Source organism: Periplaneta americana, chromosome 3 (assembly GCF_040183065.1).
Source record: "Periplaneta americana isolate PAMFEO1 chromosome 3, P.americana_PAMFEO1_priV1, whole genome shotgun sequence".
NCBI classification, from domain to species: Eukaryota; Metazoa; Arthropoda; class Insecta; order Blattodea; family Blattidae; genus Periplaneta; species Periplaneta americana.
The window spans coordinates 87468269-87482407 of record NC_091119.1 but is presented as its reverse complement, the minus strand read 5'-3'; the positions used below and the strand labels follow the sequence as shown (position 1 = coordinate 87482407).

At 35.3% G+C, this 14139-nt stretch overlaps 1 protein-coding gene across 5 annotated transcripts in view; it reads left to right on the top strand.

Moving 5' to 3' along the window:
- The window catches only part of LOC138696240 (kelch-like protein 26), a 149008-nt gene that overhangs the window by 125579 nt on the left and 9290 nt on the right, over positions 1-14139 (top strand). For all 5 annotated transcript variants that reach the window (XM_069820925.1, XM_069820921.1, XM_069820923.1 and 2 more), the window contains 2 exons: positions 6711-7412; positions 12525-13155. In XM_069820925.1, the coding sequence (XP_069677026.1) occupies positions 6711-7412; positions 12525-13155 (1333 nt within the window). The remainder of the gene's footprint in view (positions 1-6710; positions 7413-12524; positions 13156-14139) is intronic.

The following is a 14139-nucleotide window of genomic DNA, read 5'->3' as shown; positions in this document are numbered from 1 at the left end:
TACTGGTCACCCATTATTATTCCAAAAATAGTATACTTCTAATTTTTTTCCCCTCCTGTATGGCACATTTCCCCTCACTTCACATCTCTATTTGCACATTTCACTGCTAACTTTGTCACATTGCTACTTTATATAAATGCAATTAATAATTTAACCTCTCTTTGAACAATACTAATGTTACACTACACAGGGTGAAAGTAAAATAACCCTGCAGTTTTTCAGAATGAATAGCTCCTGTTATATGTAACAAAAAAGTGTAATACCATATTGGTGGCAAGTTCGTAGTTTTCTCAGAAAATAATGTTTTTCCCAAATGTTTTAACACATTCTTCGGTAACTATTGCGAATAGGATTGTGATTTTGGGCCATGTCGATAGAAAATCTAATAAAGAATCATTTATCCCTCTATTGTATTTCAATAGTGTGGAAGGTTTTCGTGTAAATTTAATTTCAAAACACTGATTTCAAGCCACTGAATGGTGCAACCAGATTGCAGTGTTGTAATCAGAGAGGGAGGGAGGGAGGTTTGCGTAAGCAGACAGACCTGAGTTCATTGACCTCTTACATATGTATTACGAGAAGAAAGAGGATTGCATTAGCGGCAATGTTGCCAGACTGCTGAAACTTTAAACCTAATTTTCTAATTAACCGTGCATTTAATAATAAAACGTAATATAGGTTTTATATTCATTTAAGAGTACCCTATCATCCCTTTCAATCTGTAGGATTATTTCACTTCCATCCTGTATTTATTGAAATACAAAATGTATAATAAACGTTGAGTGTTGATAATTTCGAATCACTGTGGTGAAGAAGTGATTTCGAATGAACTGTTGCAGAAATATGGCAGATGAGTAGTTGTGTAGTTGGTTTTCACCAAGTTGGAAGTATGGTAAAGATGGATGCATTGCCTGCATAGGTGGCTTGAAACTTTGACATCACCTTGATTGCACGAACTGCATAGTGACAAGTTGTGCCGTTTATGGTTTGCTTCTGAATGTGAAGAATTAAAAGAAAAAGATTAGTAATTGTGCAATAAATGTCCGTGACAATTATTACATGAAGTAAAATTATAAAATACAATTTTTCATATTCTAATGATAAATATCTGCATGGAAATGGGAGCAAATGGAAAGACTCTATCCCAAAATCATACTATGCAGTTTGCTGTTTCATTGATATTTATTAGAGTTGACTTGCTATTGCCAATTATTTTACTTAATTATGTATATTGCATGTTTATGGATTTGCAGAACTCAGACATAATACAGTATATGCTCACATTATTTCAAAGGAGTTTATTTATAATTCAATAATAGTTTATATTTTCAGTCAAAACACTTATCAGTATGTGAAGTCAGAAAATAATTCTGTTACATCATATTATAATTTAAAGGTCACAAATATTTTCGACTTATATAAAAAGTCATCTTCAGGTGAATCCTTAAGCAAACAATTTTGAAATTAGGTGAGGGACTAATCAGGTACATTTTAATCTAGTAGTTGAATGCACATGCAGGCATTTTACAAATATATAGTTGTCATGACTCTGAGGTTAAATGGTTCACATACAAAATAAAACACTTATTTACATAGATAACTGAAATCTCTCATTTGCGTGTATATGAAACTATTGGCATCTATGGCCTAATGTTAAAAACTTGTGCAGTCAAGTAATGAACTTACACTATATGTCAAAAGGTTAAAATTAAAATATAAATGTTATAAAAATGATGAGTTCTGCAGTATTAATTAATGTGTTGTAGGGTGGAGGAGTTCGCAGTCTGTTTCACCGCGGTGAAAGGCATATTTGTCTGAAAAGATTAAATTAAACAGATATTTAAAATTTTGAAAAAGAGTGTAAAGGCCTATAAAGGCACTTTGAATTATTATACTTACAAGATGTACAGTTGATAGAGTCCAGACAGTGAAGGCCTGTTTCACCCGGCGTTACATTGCAGACTGAGCGGTAATGCATGGAAGGGAAGCCAGGAGGGGATACCAGACATAACTGGTCGATAACCTATTATTTTATTATATGGTATAGGGGGTTACGCAGGTTTGGTATTTGTTCGTTGAGTAATTGATTGTTGGGGGTGTGATTTTTGACGATGAAGAATTCCTTGGCAGTATTAATGAGATGTGGATCATTTATTACTTTTAGTATTTTTAGAGTTTTTTGCATATTATTAATTTCGTGGCCAGAGTCGATAAGTGGGTGGCGAATTTTATTTATGCAGAGCATTGCAACAAAAGGTGTTACGTTATTCACCACTTCACATAAGAAAACTGAAAGCAGATGTGGTTTCAACAATAATCTTCTTCATGATAAGCCATCACAAAAACATATCAAACAGATGAGAACACCAAACTAAAAGAACAATAATGTATTGTAATGTGACAATTAAGCTTCTTTGAAATGATGAGATTAGAACAGTTTGCTGAAATTAAATGAAAGTGATAAAATTACTTTTTAAGTAATGAAACTAGGTAATTACCTGGCGAAGGGCATTAGATTTTTACGGGAGATAAAAATTTTAAGCATGGCTTCTTTTGTAAGGAAATTATAATATTGAGACCCATATTTTAAATTTATGAAATAAAAAAATAAATAAAATTCTTTAATAAGAAAGTTACAGACATTTATTGGTAATTTCTCGCCAATATAGAATATTCCATATACAATGTTATAGCAAATAAACATTTGCAAAATAGATAAATCTTATAGATTGAACTTGAAACTTTTATTATATTGAACTAGATTTATCTGAAAACAAAATGAATTGTAAAATATTTCTCGCCAAGTCAGAATTCAACTCTTCATCCATCCAACTCTAGGAAGAAACCTCACATAAACACTGCAATTTGTATCATTGCGCATTCAAGGAGCATGATTGATTCATGGCATCTAGGCTATGTAGGCCTACATAGGAATTTTCCCTTAGCACTTGTCCTTTTTTTGTGTCACAAAGTGAGATAAATGCTGTCTTCTTATTAAAAAAATATATACAGTAGAACTCCGTTTATCCAAACCAAAGGAGTCATTTCAGATAACATTTTTCTTTCTGTTCTTTTTTTCTTTTTTGTAATCCATGGTTACTAGTTTCTGTAGTAGCTACACCAGGGGCAGCTGTACAATAAGAACTGCAGAGCTGCAGAACCACCATTTACATGGACCTGTAAAATTAAAAATGTAAAACATGCTTTTATGTAATCTAGTTCATTGTTTCGTTTATATTTCCAATTCATTCTCCTTCGATTTGAGATTTTAATGTCTGTAGGAGCCTTGAACTGCTCGTGAGTTTTGTCTGTAGTGTACTTTTTGGATCTGTGATCGGCAGTTCCTGGAACTCAACGTAGGGTAGTTGGTAGCAGAAAACTTGTTTCCTTCACCCTCCCATAAGACTGCATTAGAACTGCAACCGAAGCAGCTCTCTCCTAATATACAAAAGAACTGCCAACACTCTCATCTCTTTATGACCTGCATTAGGAGAATACATAGGCTTCTGGATTTACTATATATCATTACAGTTCCAGTGTGTTAAGTACTGTGGGTGGTGTGATGTGATTAGTCAGTGTATCTAAGGAAATATTTTATATTAAAATGAATGAAATGAAAACCTAAACGACCAACCCTTTTCTAAATTAAAAGAGAAATTGCACAGAGAACTCCCAGCTCAATGTCTTATAATTCCATCTGCCGGTACGGGTGTAGGCTAGAAAAGTTGGCATAACGAAATTTGGTAGGAGTTAAGAGCATTTGAACGATAGAAAGTTCCTGATGGTTGTTCATTCCGGTATCAACATGTGGAGCATATCTCCACTACGTGTAGTTGTGCCGGGTGGGAGAGGTGTAGCGCATGGGGTGGGTAGGGCGCGTGGATTGTTGGAGTACAATTTCAGGTGCACAGTCTACTTTGAGAAGGCGCTGTAATTACATGTGGTATCCGATTTAGATGTAATAAATAGCATGCATTTGCTAAATACACTATTTTTCATGCAGAACTGCCAACAACTGGGGTTGTGCCTGAATTTGAAACACTGTCTTGGATCCCACGCAAACACTTTTTTGTCCTACCCATGCCGATTTTGGGAGCAGCAAAGAACAATATTCTAAATATACACGGAAACAAAAATGTGAGGGAGCATGTAAAGATATTTTCTTAATGTTCATATTTTTTATGTTAACTCGATAGGCTTCATCATCTTCTGCCCAATGGTAGGTCTTTCACTGCAAACTCAGTATTCTCCAATCTACTCTATTTTCAGCCCTCTTCTTTGTCCACGTACAATCCATATATCTTAATGTCGTCTATCATCTGATATCTTCTCCTGTCCCAAACTTTCTCCCTGCTCAGCTTTCCTTCCAGTGCATCCTTCATTTCACCCAGTCTTTCTAACATAGGTTCATTTCTTATTTTGTCTGTCCATTTCATATGCTTCATTCTTCTCCATATCCACATTTCAAATGTTTCCAGTCGTTTCTCTGCACTTCGTCGTAATGTCCATTTTTCTACCCCATACTACGTCACACACTGCACAAAGCACTTCACTAGTCTCTTCCTTAGTTATTTTTCCAGAGGGCCGCAAAAGATGCATCATAATCCACAGTTAATTCCCGATTTACCACGAAAATCGTCTGTAGCTGCATTTAGATTGGCAACAGGCCATGATTGTTTGGCCGAACACCTGCATAGAATTGGAATATATCAGTCCCCTAACTGCCCATTGTGCAACTCAAACCAAGAAATGGATTCGGAACACCTCAAAATCTGTGCTTCAGAGGCTGACCATGATAATATCTTTGAAAAATATTGGAGATTGGAGTGCAAGAGGTCAAATGACTATTGTCAAACGCCTGGCATTAGAAAACAACAAACAACAACATATTTGAAGCTGTTCACTTGTTCCACTGGCTTGTTCATCTTGTTTACATTAATCTTCATCCCATACTGCTCACAGCTGTCATCTTGCTTCAGTAGAATATCTCTTACATCCCATAGTATCATCTTCTCTTCTGGTAATAACGGCATATCATCAGCAAATCTTATGCACTTTACTCTTTTTTCTCCCACTATCACCCCTTCCAGGTTTCGAAAATAGTTCTTCACTAAGTCCTCAAAGTAGATGTCCACCAGGGTAGATGATAAAGGCCGTTCTTTAGGCATAAATTATGAATTTTACTGTCATATTTTGTGCCTCTGTTTCGTCTGATTGGTTAGTTTCTCTTCCGAGGTTTTTCCCAGTCATGGGGCAGATGTCAGATGGTCTGTAGCGAGTCCTTGGCCTCACTTCACTTCATCCCCATTTGGCCTGTTTACTTGGTTGGGTTTTATTCGAGGTTTTTCCAATCATAAGGCAAATACCAGGTAATCTGTGGCGAATCCTTGGCCTCATCCCACTACATCTCGCCAAAAAATTGTAATGTTGTAAAATTTTGACTTGTTCCACATCTTGAAGCTTCAATGTTAATGTAAGATCTATGGAATACAATAAATGAAATGAAATGAGATAAGTTGTAATAAGTAAAATAATGTTTAATAAATGTTACTGTAATGGTTTTTTAACCCATTATTTTATATAATAAGATTGTAGATGGTAAAACTATTCAATTAAACATTATTGTACTTGAATTATTAATATTGACATTTTATTTTAAAATTACTTTCATGTTGACTTTTTCACCTGTGAGATGATATGAAGGGTTTTTGAAAAAAAAAAAAAACAACCATAGTCCAAAAACATAAATTTTCAGGAGAAACAAAAAACTATCTGGTATGAGTGTTGTTGACACTTCAAGTATGAAATTCATAATGCCAAGTATTAAGATGTTGTAGAAACTTGAGACAGCTGAAGCACATTTATACGAGTAACTTAATTGACTTATATAAATACATGTGTAAATGTAGGTAACTGTGGACAATGGTTGTTTTAAGAAAAAATACTCTTGTTGCTGAAGTGTGCCTCTCCTTTAATCTTTTTTTTCTTTATTATATCCTGAAAATGACTCCATAACTAATACAACAATTCACGTGCTAAAGTATTTTTCTCTGAGGTGGCTTTTGCTGCGTACATAATAAGCAGTACTGCCAATCTACTACACTTTAAAATTATTTGAATAAATGTTGCAAGATGATATGAATGGGATATTTATAAATGCTACAATCGTTCTGGCTGGACAATGACTCTTTTCACAAAAAAAGTCTTTGAACTATGGTTGTTTTATGACAACAACTGAGAATTTCCACTCCTATAATATAGGCCTATGATGTTTTTTTTTTTTTTTTTTGCTAACAACTAATTCAGTACATGGTCGCTACAATATACTCATCATATGCTTAATATCTCAAATTTGCATTTTTTTGGACTATGGTTCTTTTTTTAAAAAAACCCTTCCTATGAAGTAGGCTTAATTAACAAAAATTGGTTTGTCCCTTGTGGATCAGGGGATTGTACAACTCAACATTCCTAGAAAGGTGGCAACTCTAATCACTGTAAAAAAACGGATTGTAATTATCTATCAAGAGTTTTCATTGCCGTAGAGCACTATACTTCGCTGTAGGTTCAGTATGGCACTGGACCTTCACTAAAGTAACAGAGGAGACTACACTGACAATGGACAAACATTCATGACCTTAATAGAAGTTACACTCTCAGTTATAGATTTAATGCATTGTTAATTGTGTTAATAAATTTCTTTTTCTCGACAGGCACAACTGGACCTCGAAAATTGCATCGACATTGCAACAATTGCAGAAACATATTCATTATCACAACTCCGACGTCGAGTGTACCGCTTCATGAGTGGTCACCTGCGTGAGTTCTCACGTTCACCTGATTTCTATCGCTTGGCACCACAGCAACTGGAATACTTGCTGGGATGCGACTTCCCCGTGGACTGTCCTGAAGCAGAAGTACTACAAATTGTGGTGCGCTGGCTGCTGACCAACTCCCATACAGTCACTGCTGGACAGCGACTGGCATGTGCTCAGAGGCTCTTGCGTAGGGTTCACTTTGCAGAGATTATGCCGTGGGATCTGGAAACCGTACAGCAACAGACTTCGCATGGCAGCTACCAGGACCAGCACTTGTTCCATCTAGTCCTCTCAGAGACTTGCCGCCAAAGTAGAATCCGTTCTACATTGCCAAGCAGTGGCAGTCTGACTGACAATATTGTACCAGTATCAAAAACTTCGCCTCTTGTGAACTCCAGGGGAATGGAACTTGCTGTCGTCAAAGTAGGTGGCTTTGGTATTGGAGGCATCACAAACGAGATTACCTATTTCCTTCCCAGTGTTGGCAAGTGGCGACACCTCACGTCCATACCACATGTGGAGCAGTGCAATTTTGGAACCGCAGTTCTTGACAACGACCTCTATGTGGTTGGAGGCTGCTTTAACCAGTCTCTGCAGGTAATTCAGTTTCTTTTCTGTAAATTTAAGCGAATTATTCTCAGAGCTAAAGTAGTTCTTTTCACTCTTGCTGTCTCCTTCTCTTTTTCATGTGCTGCTTATCTTACTTTTCCTGGTCTTGCTTCTTCTCCTTTTCTTCTACCTTCCTCTTCTTCGTTTTCTTTTTCTACTACTACTGCTGCTGGTGCTCCTCTTTCTTGGTCGATCACTTATTTTTTTTTCAATTGGTCGACATTTCGTCATCTTTCAAGTCATCCTGTCATTACTCATTCTTGATACATTTCTTCTTTCTCTCCGTAATTTTCATATTTTTGTCTTTTTTACTTTTTTACCTTTTATTTCTTCTCTATTTTGTATCACAATTTAAACCAGTCATGTCAGACTGGTGCATTATGCCAAGTCAGTTGATAGATAGGAAACTATCTAAGCAGATACTTCAGTGGGCATGTTCGTGGGGAAAAAACTGAAGTCATCTGAGTTATAGACATGTATACTTGTGTCACGTTTCTATAATTTTCAATCTTAATGATTTAACAATCAAAACATACAATGAAACAAGTTACATAGTATAACTGTTTTAAATATACGGTATTTATATAACATATGTTATGAATTTATTACAAACACGAACGTGTTCACCCTCTTGGGGTGGTACATGACAATATCAAATATTTTTAAATATCAAATGTAATATGTTGCATATGTTGTGAAAAATGTATGCACAAATGCAATGAAGACTGGATATGATAGGCCTACTTTCAATCATGTTAAAATTACTGTGTTATGTATAACAATCATTGCTTGCTAAAATTGTCGATACATCTTGTGAATTATAGAAATTGATAAATGAAAGGGGAACTGGCAACTTACAGCCGTAGTGTCATCAGATACTGGTAACTATTATCTTAAATGTCAATGATGAGGACACAAACACACTTAGGATTGCATACATCATGTAAATATGTCAGTAATTCTCGTTACTATATATGTTCACATAATATGATTTTTTGAGAAGATTCTCTGGTAGTGGGGATAACGTGTGGTTTTCTTTGTGTATTTACAAAAATTTTCCATACCGGTACTCTGACAACTTGATACTCTAACAACTTGAAAATAAAATTCACATTTTCAACGACTTCTCTACCCTTAAGATAACACTTTCTCTCAATGCAAGTACTGTCAGTCTGAGTGGTTATGTCGCATCCCAGTTTCCACTACCCGTTTCTGCTATTCCCTCTGTAAAGGCTAGTGGCTGGGCTATTTTAGCTATTTCCTGGAAACATTTGCTATTCGGAATTGGATTTCTACATAATATTATACTTACTTATTAACAAATGGCTTTTAAAGAACCCGGAGGTTCATTGCTGCCCTCACATAAACCCACCATTGGTCCCTATCCTGAGCAAGATTAATCCAGTTCCTACCATCATATCTCACCTCCCTCAAATCCATTTTAATATTATCCTCCCATCTAAGTCTTGGTTTCCCCTAAGGTCTTCTCCCCTCAGATCTTCCAACTAACATTCTATATGCAATTCTGGATTCACCCATACATGCTACACACACTGCCCATCTCAAACGTCTGAATTTATTGTTCCTAATTATGTTGGGTGAAGAATACAATACGTGCAGTTCTGCGTTGCGTAACTTTCTCCATTCTCCTGTAACTTCATCCCTCTTAACCCCAAATATTTTTCTAAGCACCTTATTATCAAACACCCTTAATCTCTGTTCCTCTCTCAAAGTGAAGTCCAAGTTTCACAACCATACAGAACAACCGGTAATATAGTTGAATAATTTTAAGGAAAAATTGTTGCGGAGCCGGGTATCGATCCCGGGACCCTTCGCTTAGCGGGTGAACGCTCTACCGACTGAGCTACCCCAGGAACTATACACGACACCGTCACGAAATATTTCGTGTTATGAAACGTGATCTTCTAATGTTAAGTTGATGACGTGGAGTTGAACATTACAAACGTAGTTAATCTTGGTCTTCAATCTGGGAAGAATATTATTAAAATTATGAGATTAGAAGATATTAACCTGGAATATAAATTTACTAAGGTTTAAGAGGCGTATTGGTCCGACAAGTTAGCATATAAATGAAATAAGAATAATAATCCTTCAATAACTGTCTTATTAACCTAATAAATAATACAACAATTACATTAGGTTGTGTAATGACCTAATGTAATTTTTGTATTATTTATTAGGTTAATAAGACAGTTATTGAAGGATTATTATACTTACTTCATTTTACTAGGGTTTGTTTGAATTCAAATTGTCTAATTGCCAAAATCTAATTAATATGTTAAAAAATCATGGTGTTATGCCTTGAGAATATTGAGTAAGGGAAATTATCAAAGCAGATATGATGCTAAGTTAAAAAGTTAATTTCAAAATTCAATGTAGAAGAAAATATTAAGAATTTAGGAATTAAATTTGTGATATGTAACATAAGTTGCGCATGTGGAAACTTACATAACTTGTATTAAAAGAAGACCTCCACAATCTATGAGCAGTGTTGAGTATTATTGTAAGCGAAGCTGTGAGTTTATGTTTTTTGGCTGAAGTGAATAATAAAATATAGGGTAATTAAAATTAATAAATTGCTGATGATAGCCAAGACATATTCATTTGGCTATCATCAGCAATTTATTAATTTTAATTACCCTATATTTTATATTCATTTCAGCCAAAAAACATAACTTAGCAGCTTCGATTACAATAATAATCAACACCATTCATAGATTGTGGGTGTCTTCTTTTAATACAAGTTATGTAAGTTTCTACATGCGCAACATATGTTACATATAACAAATTTAATTCCTGAATTCTTAATATTTCTTCTACATTGAATTTTTAAATTAACTTTTAACTTAGCATCATATCTACTTTGATAATTATTTCCCTTACTCAATATTCTCAAGGCATAACACGATAATTTTCTACCATATTAATTAGATTTTGACAATTAGACAATTTGAATTCAAACAAACTTTAGTAAATTTATATTCCAGCTTAATATCTTCTAACCTCATAATTTTAATAATATTTTTCCCAGATTGAAGACCAAGATTAACTACGTAAGTAACGTTCAACTCTATGACATCAACTTAATATTAGAAGATCACGTTTCATAACAAGAAATATTTTGTTTGATATGACATAGTCACTATCAACATTAATGGTTTTAACAAAAGCTTCAATGCTTGAACAATTCAACACTGGTATTTTTTGACATAGACACATCAATATATTATCAATCTAAATGATATTTTATTATATCCAAAGACAGTCAAATCTGTGTGTAAGCAAGTCTTCATACATAACACATTATATGATATTTCCCAAATTTTAATATTCTTAAATTATGAAGACTTGTACTTTTATATTAATTATGTACATTAGAAGATTTTAATTATTCAGAATAAGGGCATATGATATACAAAATAAGAGATTATTATATTGTATTTCAATCGTGTATCTGATGATGTCGTTTGGTACGATGAAAACGTTAATACTTACAATAAATATGTAATATAAAGGTTCACACCTATATACAAGATGTTAAATCATTGACGGAAAATATCAAATCATTCATTGCAGATAAGTTCGATCAATATGAAATCAATTATGATTGCTCCCCCCCCCCTCCCGACATTAAAGACATTGTTCACAAGGAATTTGTCACATAGGTTCAAAGAGTGAATCAAGTGTTTTACATACAAATAAGTGTTACAAAGATTGAGGTAGAGTGTGCTATGCAAAGGGCCAGAGAAATGGAGGACTGATGATTGCTTCCTGCATAGGACAACGCACCGTGCACAAAGCCATTTCTCTCTGCCAGTTTTTTACACAAAATAGAATGTCTACTATTCCCCATCCCACCTGTTCTCCAGATCTGGCTCCAGCTGACTTCTTTCTGTTTCCGCGACTTAAAATGAGATTCCGGGGGCACCACTTCTAGGATATTACTGTCATCCAGTGAGAGTGGGTGTTCATCATCTTATTGTGGGGTCTGTGTCACAAAAAAAATTTAATAGAAAAGCCAATAAACATCTGCTCTTGTAAAAAGATACAAAGCAAGCAGATTTTTTCAGCCTACCCAGTATTAACACCTTGGCTTCGCCATTGGCATACATACGTACACGCGCGCACGCACACACAAACACACACACACACACAAACTCTGTCTGTCTCTGTCTCTCCCTCCCCCTCCCCCTCCCCCTTCTCCCCTCTCTCTTTTTTTTCAGTGTGCTCTTTGGAAGAAGTATATGAGATTATGCACCTTGGCAGACCAATTCCATTCCTTGGAATTTCACAATGTGTTAAAATGAAAACTAGGTTGTTTAATAGAAATTGTAATACAGACGTACAATATTCGAAATGTTAGTGATTGTGTGGGTGTGAAGAAGTAAATCTTTGGTTTGTTTTTGTTCATAAGGAGCAAGGAGAGAAGTGCAGATTTTCTCTACAAATAAATGAGTTGTGATGTTTTAAAAGTATATTGCAATATTGTTCTATTACATTCTTTTAAAACATCTCATTTGTTGTTGTTGTTTTCTAATGCCAGGCGTTTGACAATAAAGTAATTTGACCTCTTGCACTCCAATATTTTTCAAAGATATTAAAACATCTCATTTTAAAAGTGTTATGTTTACTTCTGAATGTTCTGTGGTGTGTTGTGTTGTGCCCCTGACATATTCTTGCAATAATGGTATAATTCTGACCGGACAGGATCTATAATATAATGTAATTTCTCATTTTATGAAATTAAACAACCAAATTTTTCAACCACCAGCTGCCACTGCAAATTACCGATTGCACTGCATATCAGCGACAGCATTACCAGTCTGCAAGTAGCTCAATAGCTCACTGAAGAGTCACGTTGTCATATTGCGGTTTTTCTACAATCTGTTTATTCAGTAATTACATTTCTGCCAATGTTAATTTGCCTTTGTTATTTCTCCATAAAATTCAAGTGTCATTTCTAAATTGTTCTGTTTGAATTATCATAGTTTTATACAATGTTGTGTTTCGTTTCTTATTTTCTTGTTTAACTTCCATTTGAAATAAATTAATATAACTTTTAATATTGTCCTGTTTCAGGAAAACATCCATCCCTTTGGTTTTCGGTACAGCCCTCGCTACAACAAATGGACCACAATGGCTCCAATGCAGCGTGAAAGATGCCGCTTTTCCCTGAATGTAGTATCAGGGCGTTTGTATGCTATTGGCGGAGCAAGTGAGGTAGATGAAGTGGAGCCAGAAGACGAAGAAGAAGTGAGTGCTTGTGAATGCTACAACCCTGAGACCGACAGCTGGGAAAGTGTGCGGCCCCTCCCTGGATACCGAACACAGCATGCCGGGGCTACGTGGGGGCATTTCTTGTTCGTTTCAGGAGGTCTTGACAGGGACTTGGTGCTAGGCTCTATGTATTGTTACAATGCTGGAACAGACAGCTGGGACCACAGAGCCCCTATGTTGACTCCTCGTGCAGACCACGTGATGCTCGTCATGGGTGACCACGTGTACGTGTGTGGAGGATGGTTCGAAGATGCAGACACGGGAAACAGAGTTCTGGTGGACACTATCGATGTGTATGATGTTGCAGCAGATCGTTGGCAAGTTGTAACCCACGTGCCAACACCAAGGTACCATGCTGGCATCGTTGGAGTGGATACAAAAATATATTTCATCGGTGGATTTCATAGTGATGCCATGTTTGATCGTGCCACAGGTATGTAGTTGCTGTTTATTATCACTTCTGTCTGTAGTATTCTTCTGGTAAGTTGGAAATTAGTTCCCATTCTAGCCTATACTTAAGAAGTTCAGTGTTTACTCTTTAAGATATTTTATCTTTATAACTGATTTCAAAGGCATGTTGTGTCCGATAAGTATAATTAATACAATTTTAAATATTTGTTACCGCCAAAATTACTTATCAAGAATCGACCATTCAAGTCATTAGATTATGACAAGGTTATACATAATGAGAGACGAACATTTTCGCCATAAGTATGGCATCCTCAGGTCTCATAGTAACGAAGACACATAATGAACAGTTATATTTCTGGTTTAAATACAATCATTAAAATATGTCTGGACAAACAAGGTTAAAATGATGGGCAATATAAACATATGTGATTATGAACATATGTGTGACATCAAAATCTCGCAATTGAAGATTGCTAAATTATTTTATCTCATTGTACATTTTAACCACCAGCACATTGTTTGTCATTTTTAATACTGTGTACTTGGTTTAGATTTTGATGTCACACATATGTTCATAATCACATATGTTTATATTGCCCATCATTTTAACCTCGTTTGTCCAGACATATTTTAATGATTGTATTTAAACCAGAAATATAACTGTTCATTATGTGTCTTCGTTACTATGAGACCTGAGGATGCCATACTTATGGCAAAAACGTTCGTCTCATATTATGTATTACCTTATGTCATAATCTAATGACTTGAATGGTTGATTCTTGATAAGTAATTTTGACGGTAATAATACCATGCATATTTGCTGTTGTTGGTTTTCTAATGCCAGGCATTTGACAATAAAGTCATTTGACCTCTTGCACTCCAATATTTTTCAAAGATGTTGTCATGGTCAGCCACTGAAGCACAGATTTTGAGGTGTTCCGAATCCATTTGTTGGTTTGAGTTGCACAATGGGCAATTAGGGGACTGAGACTGATATATTCCAATT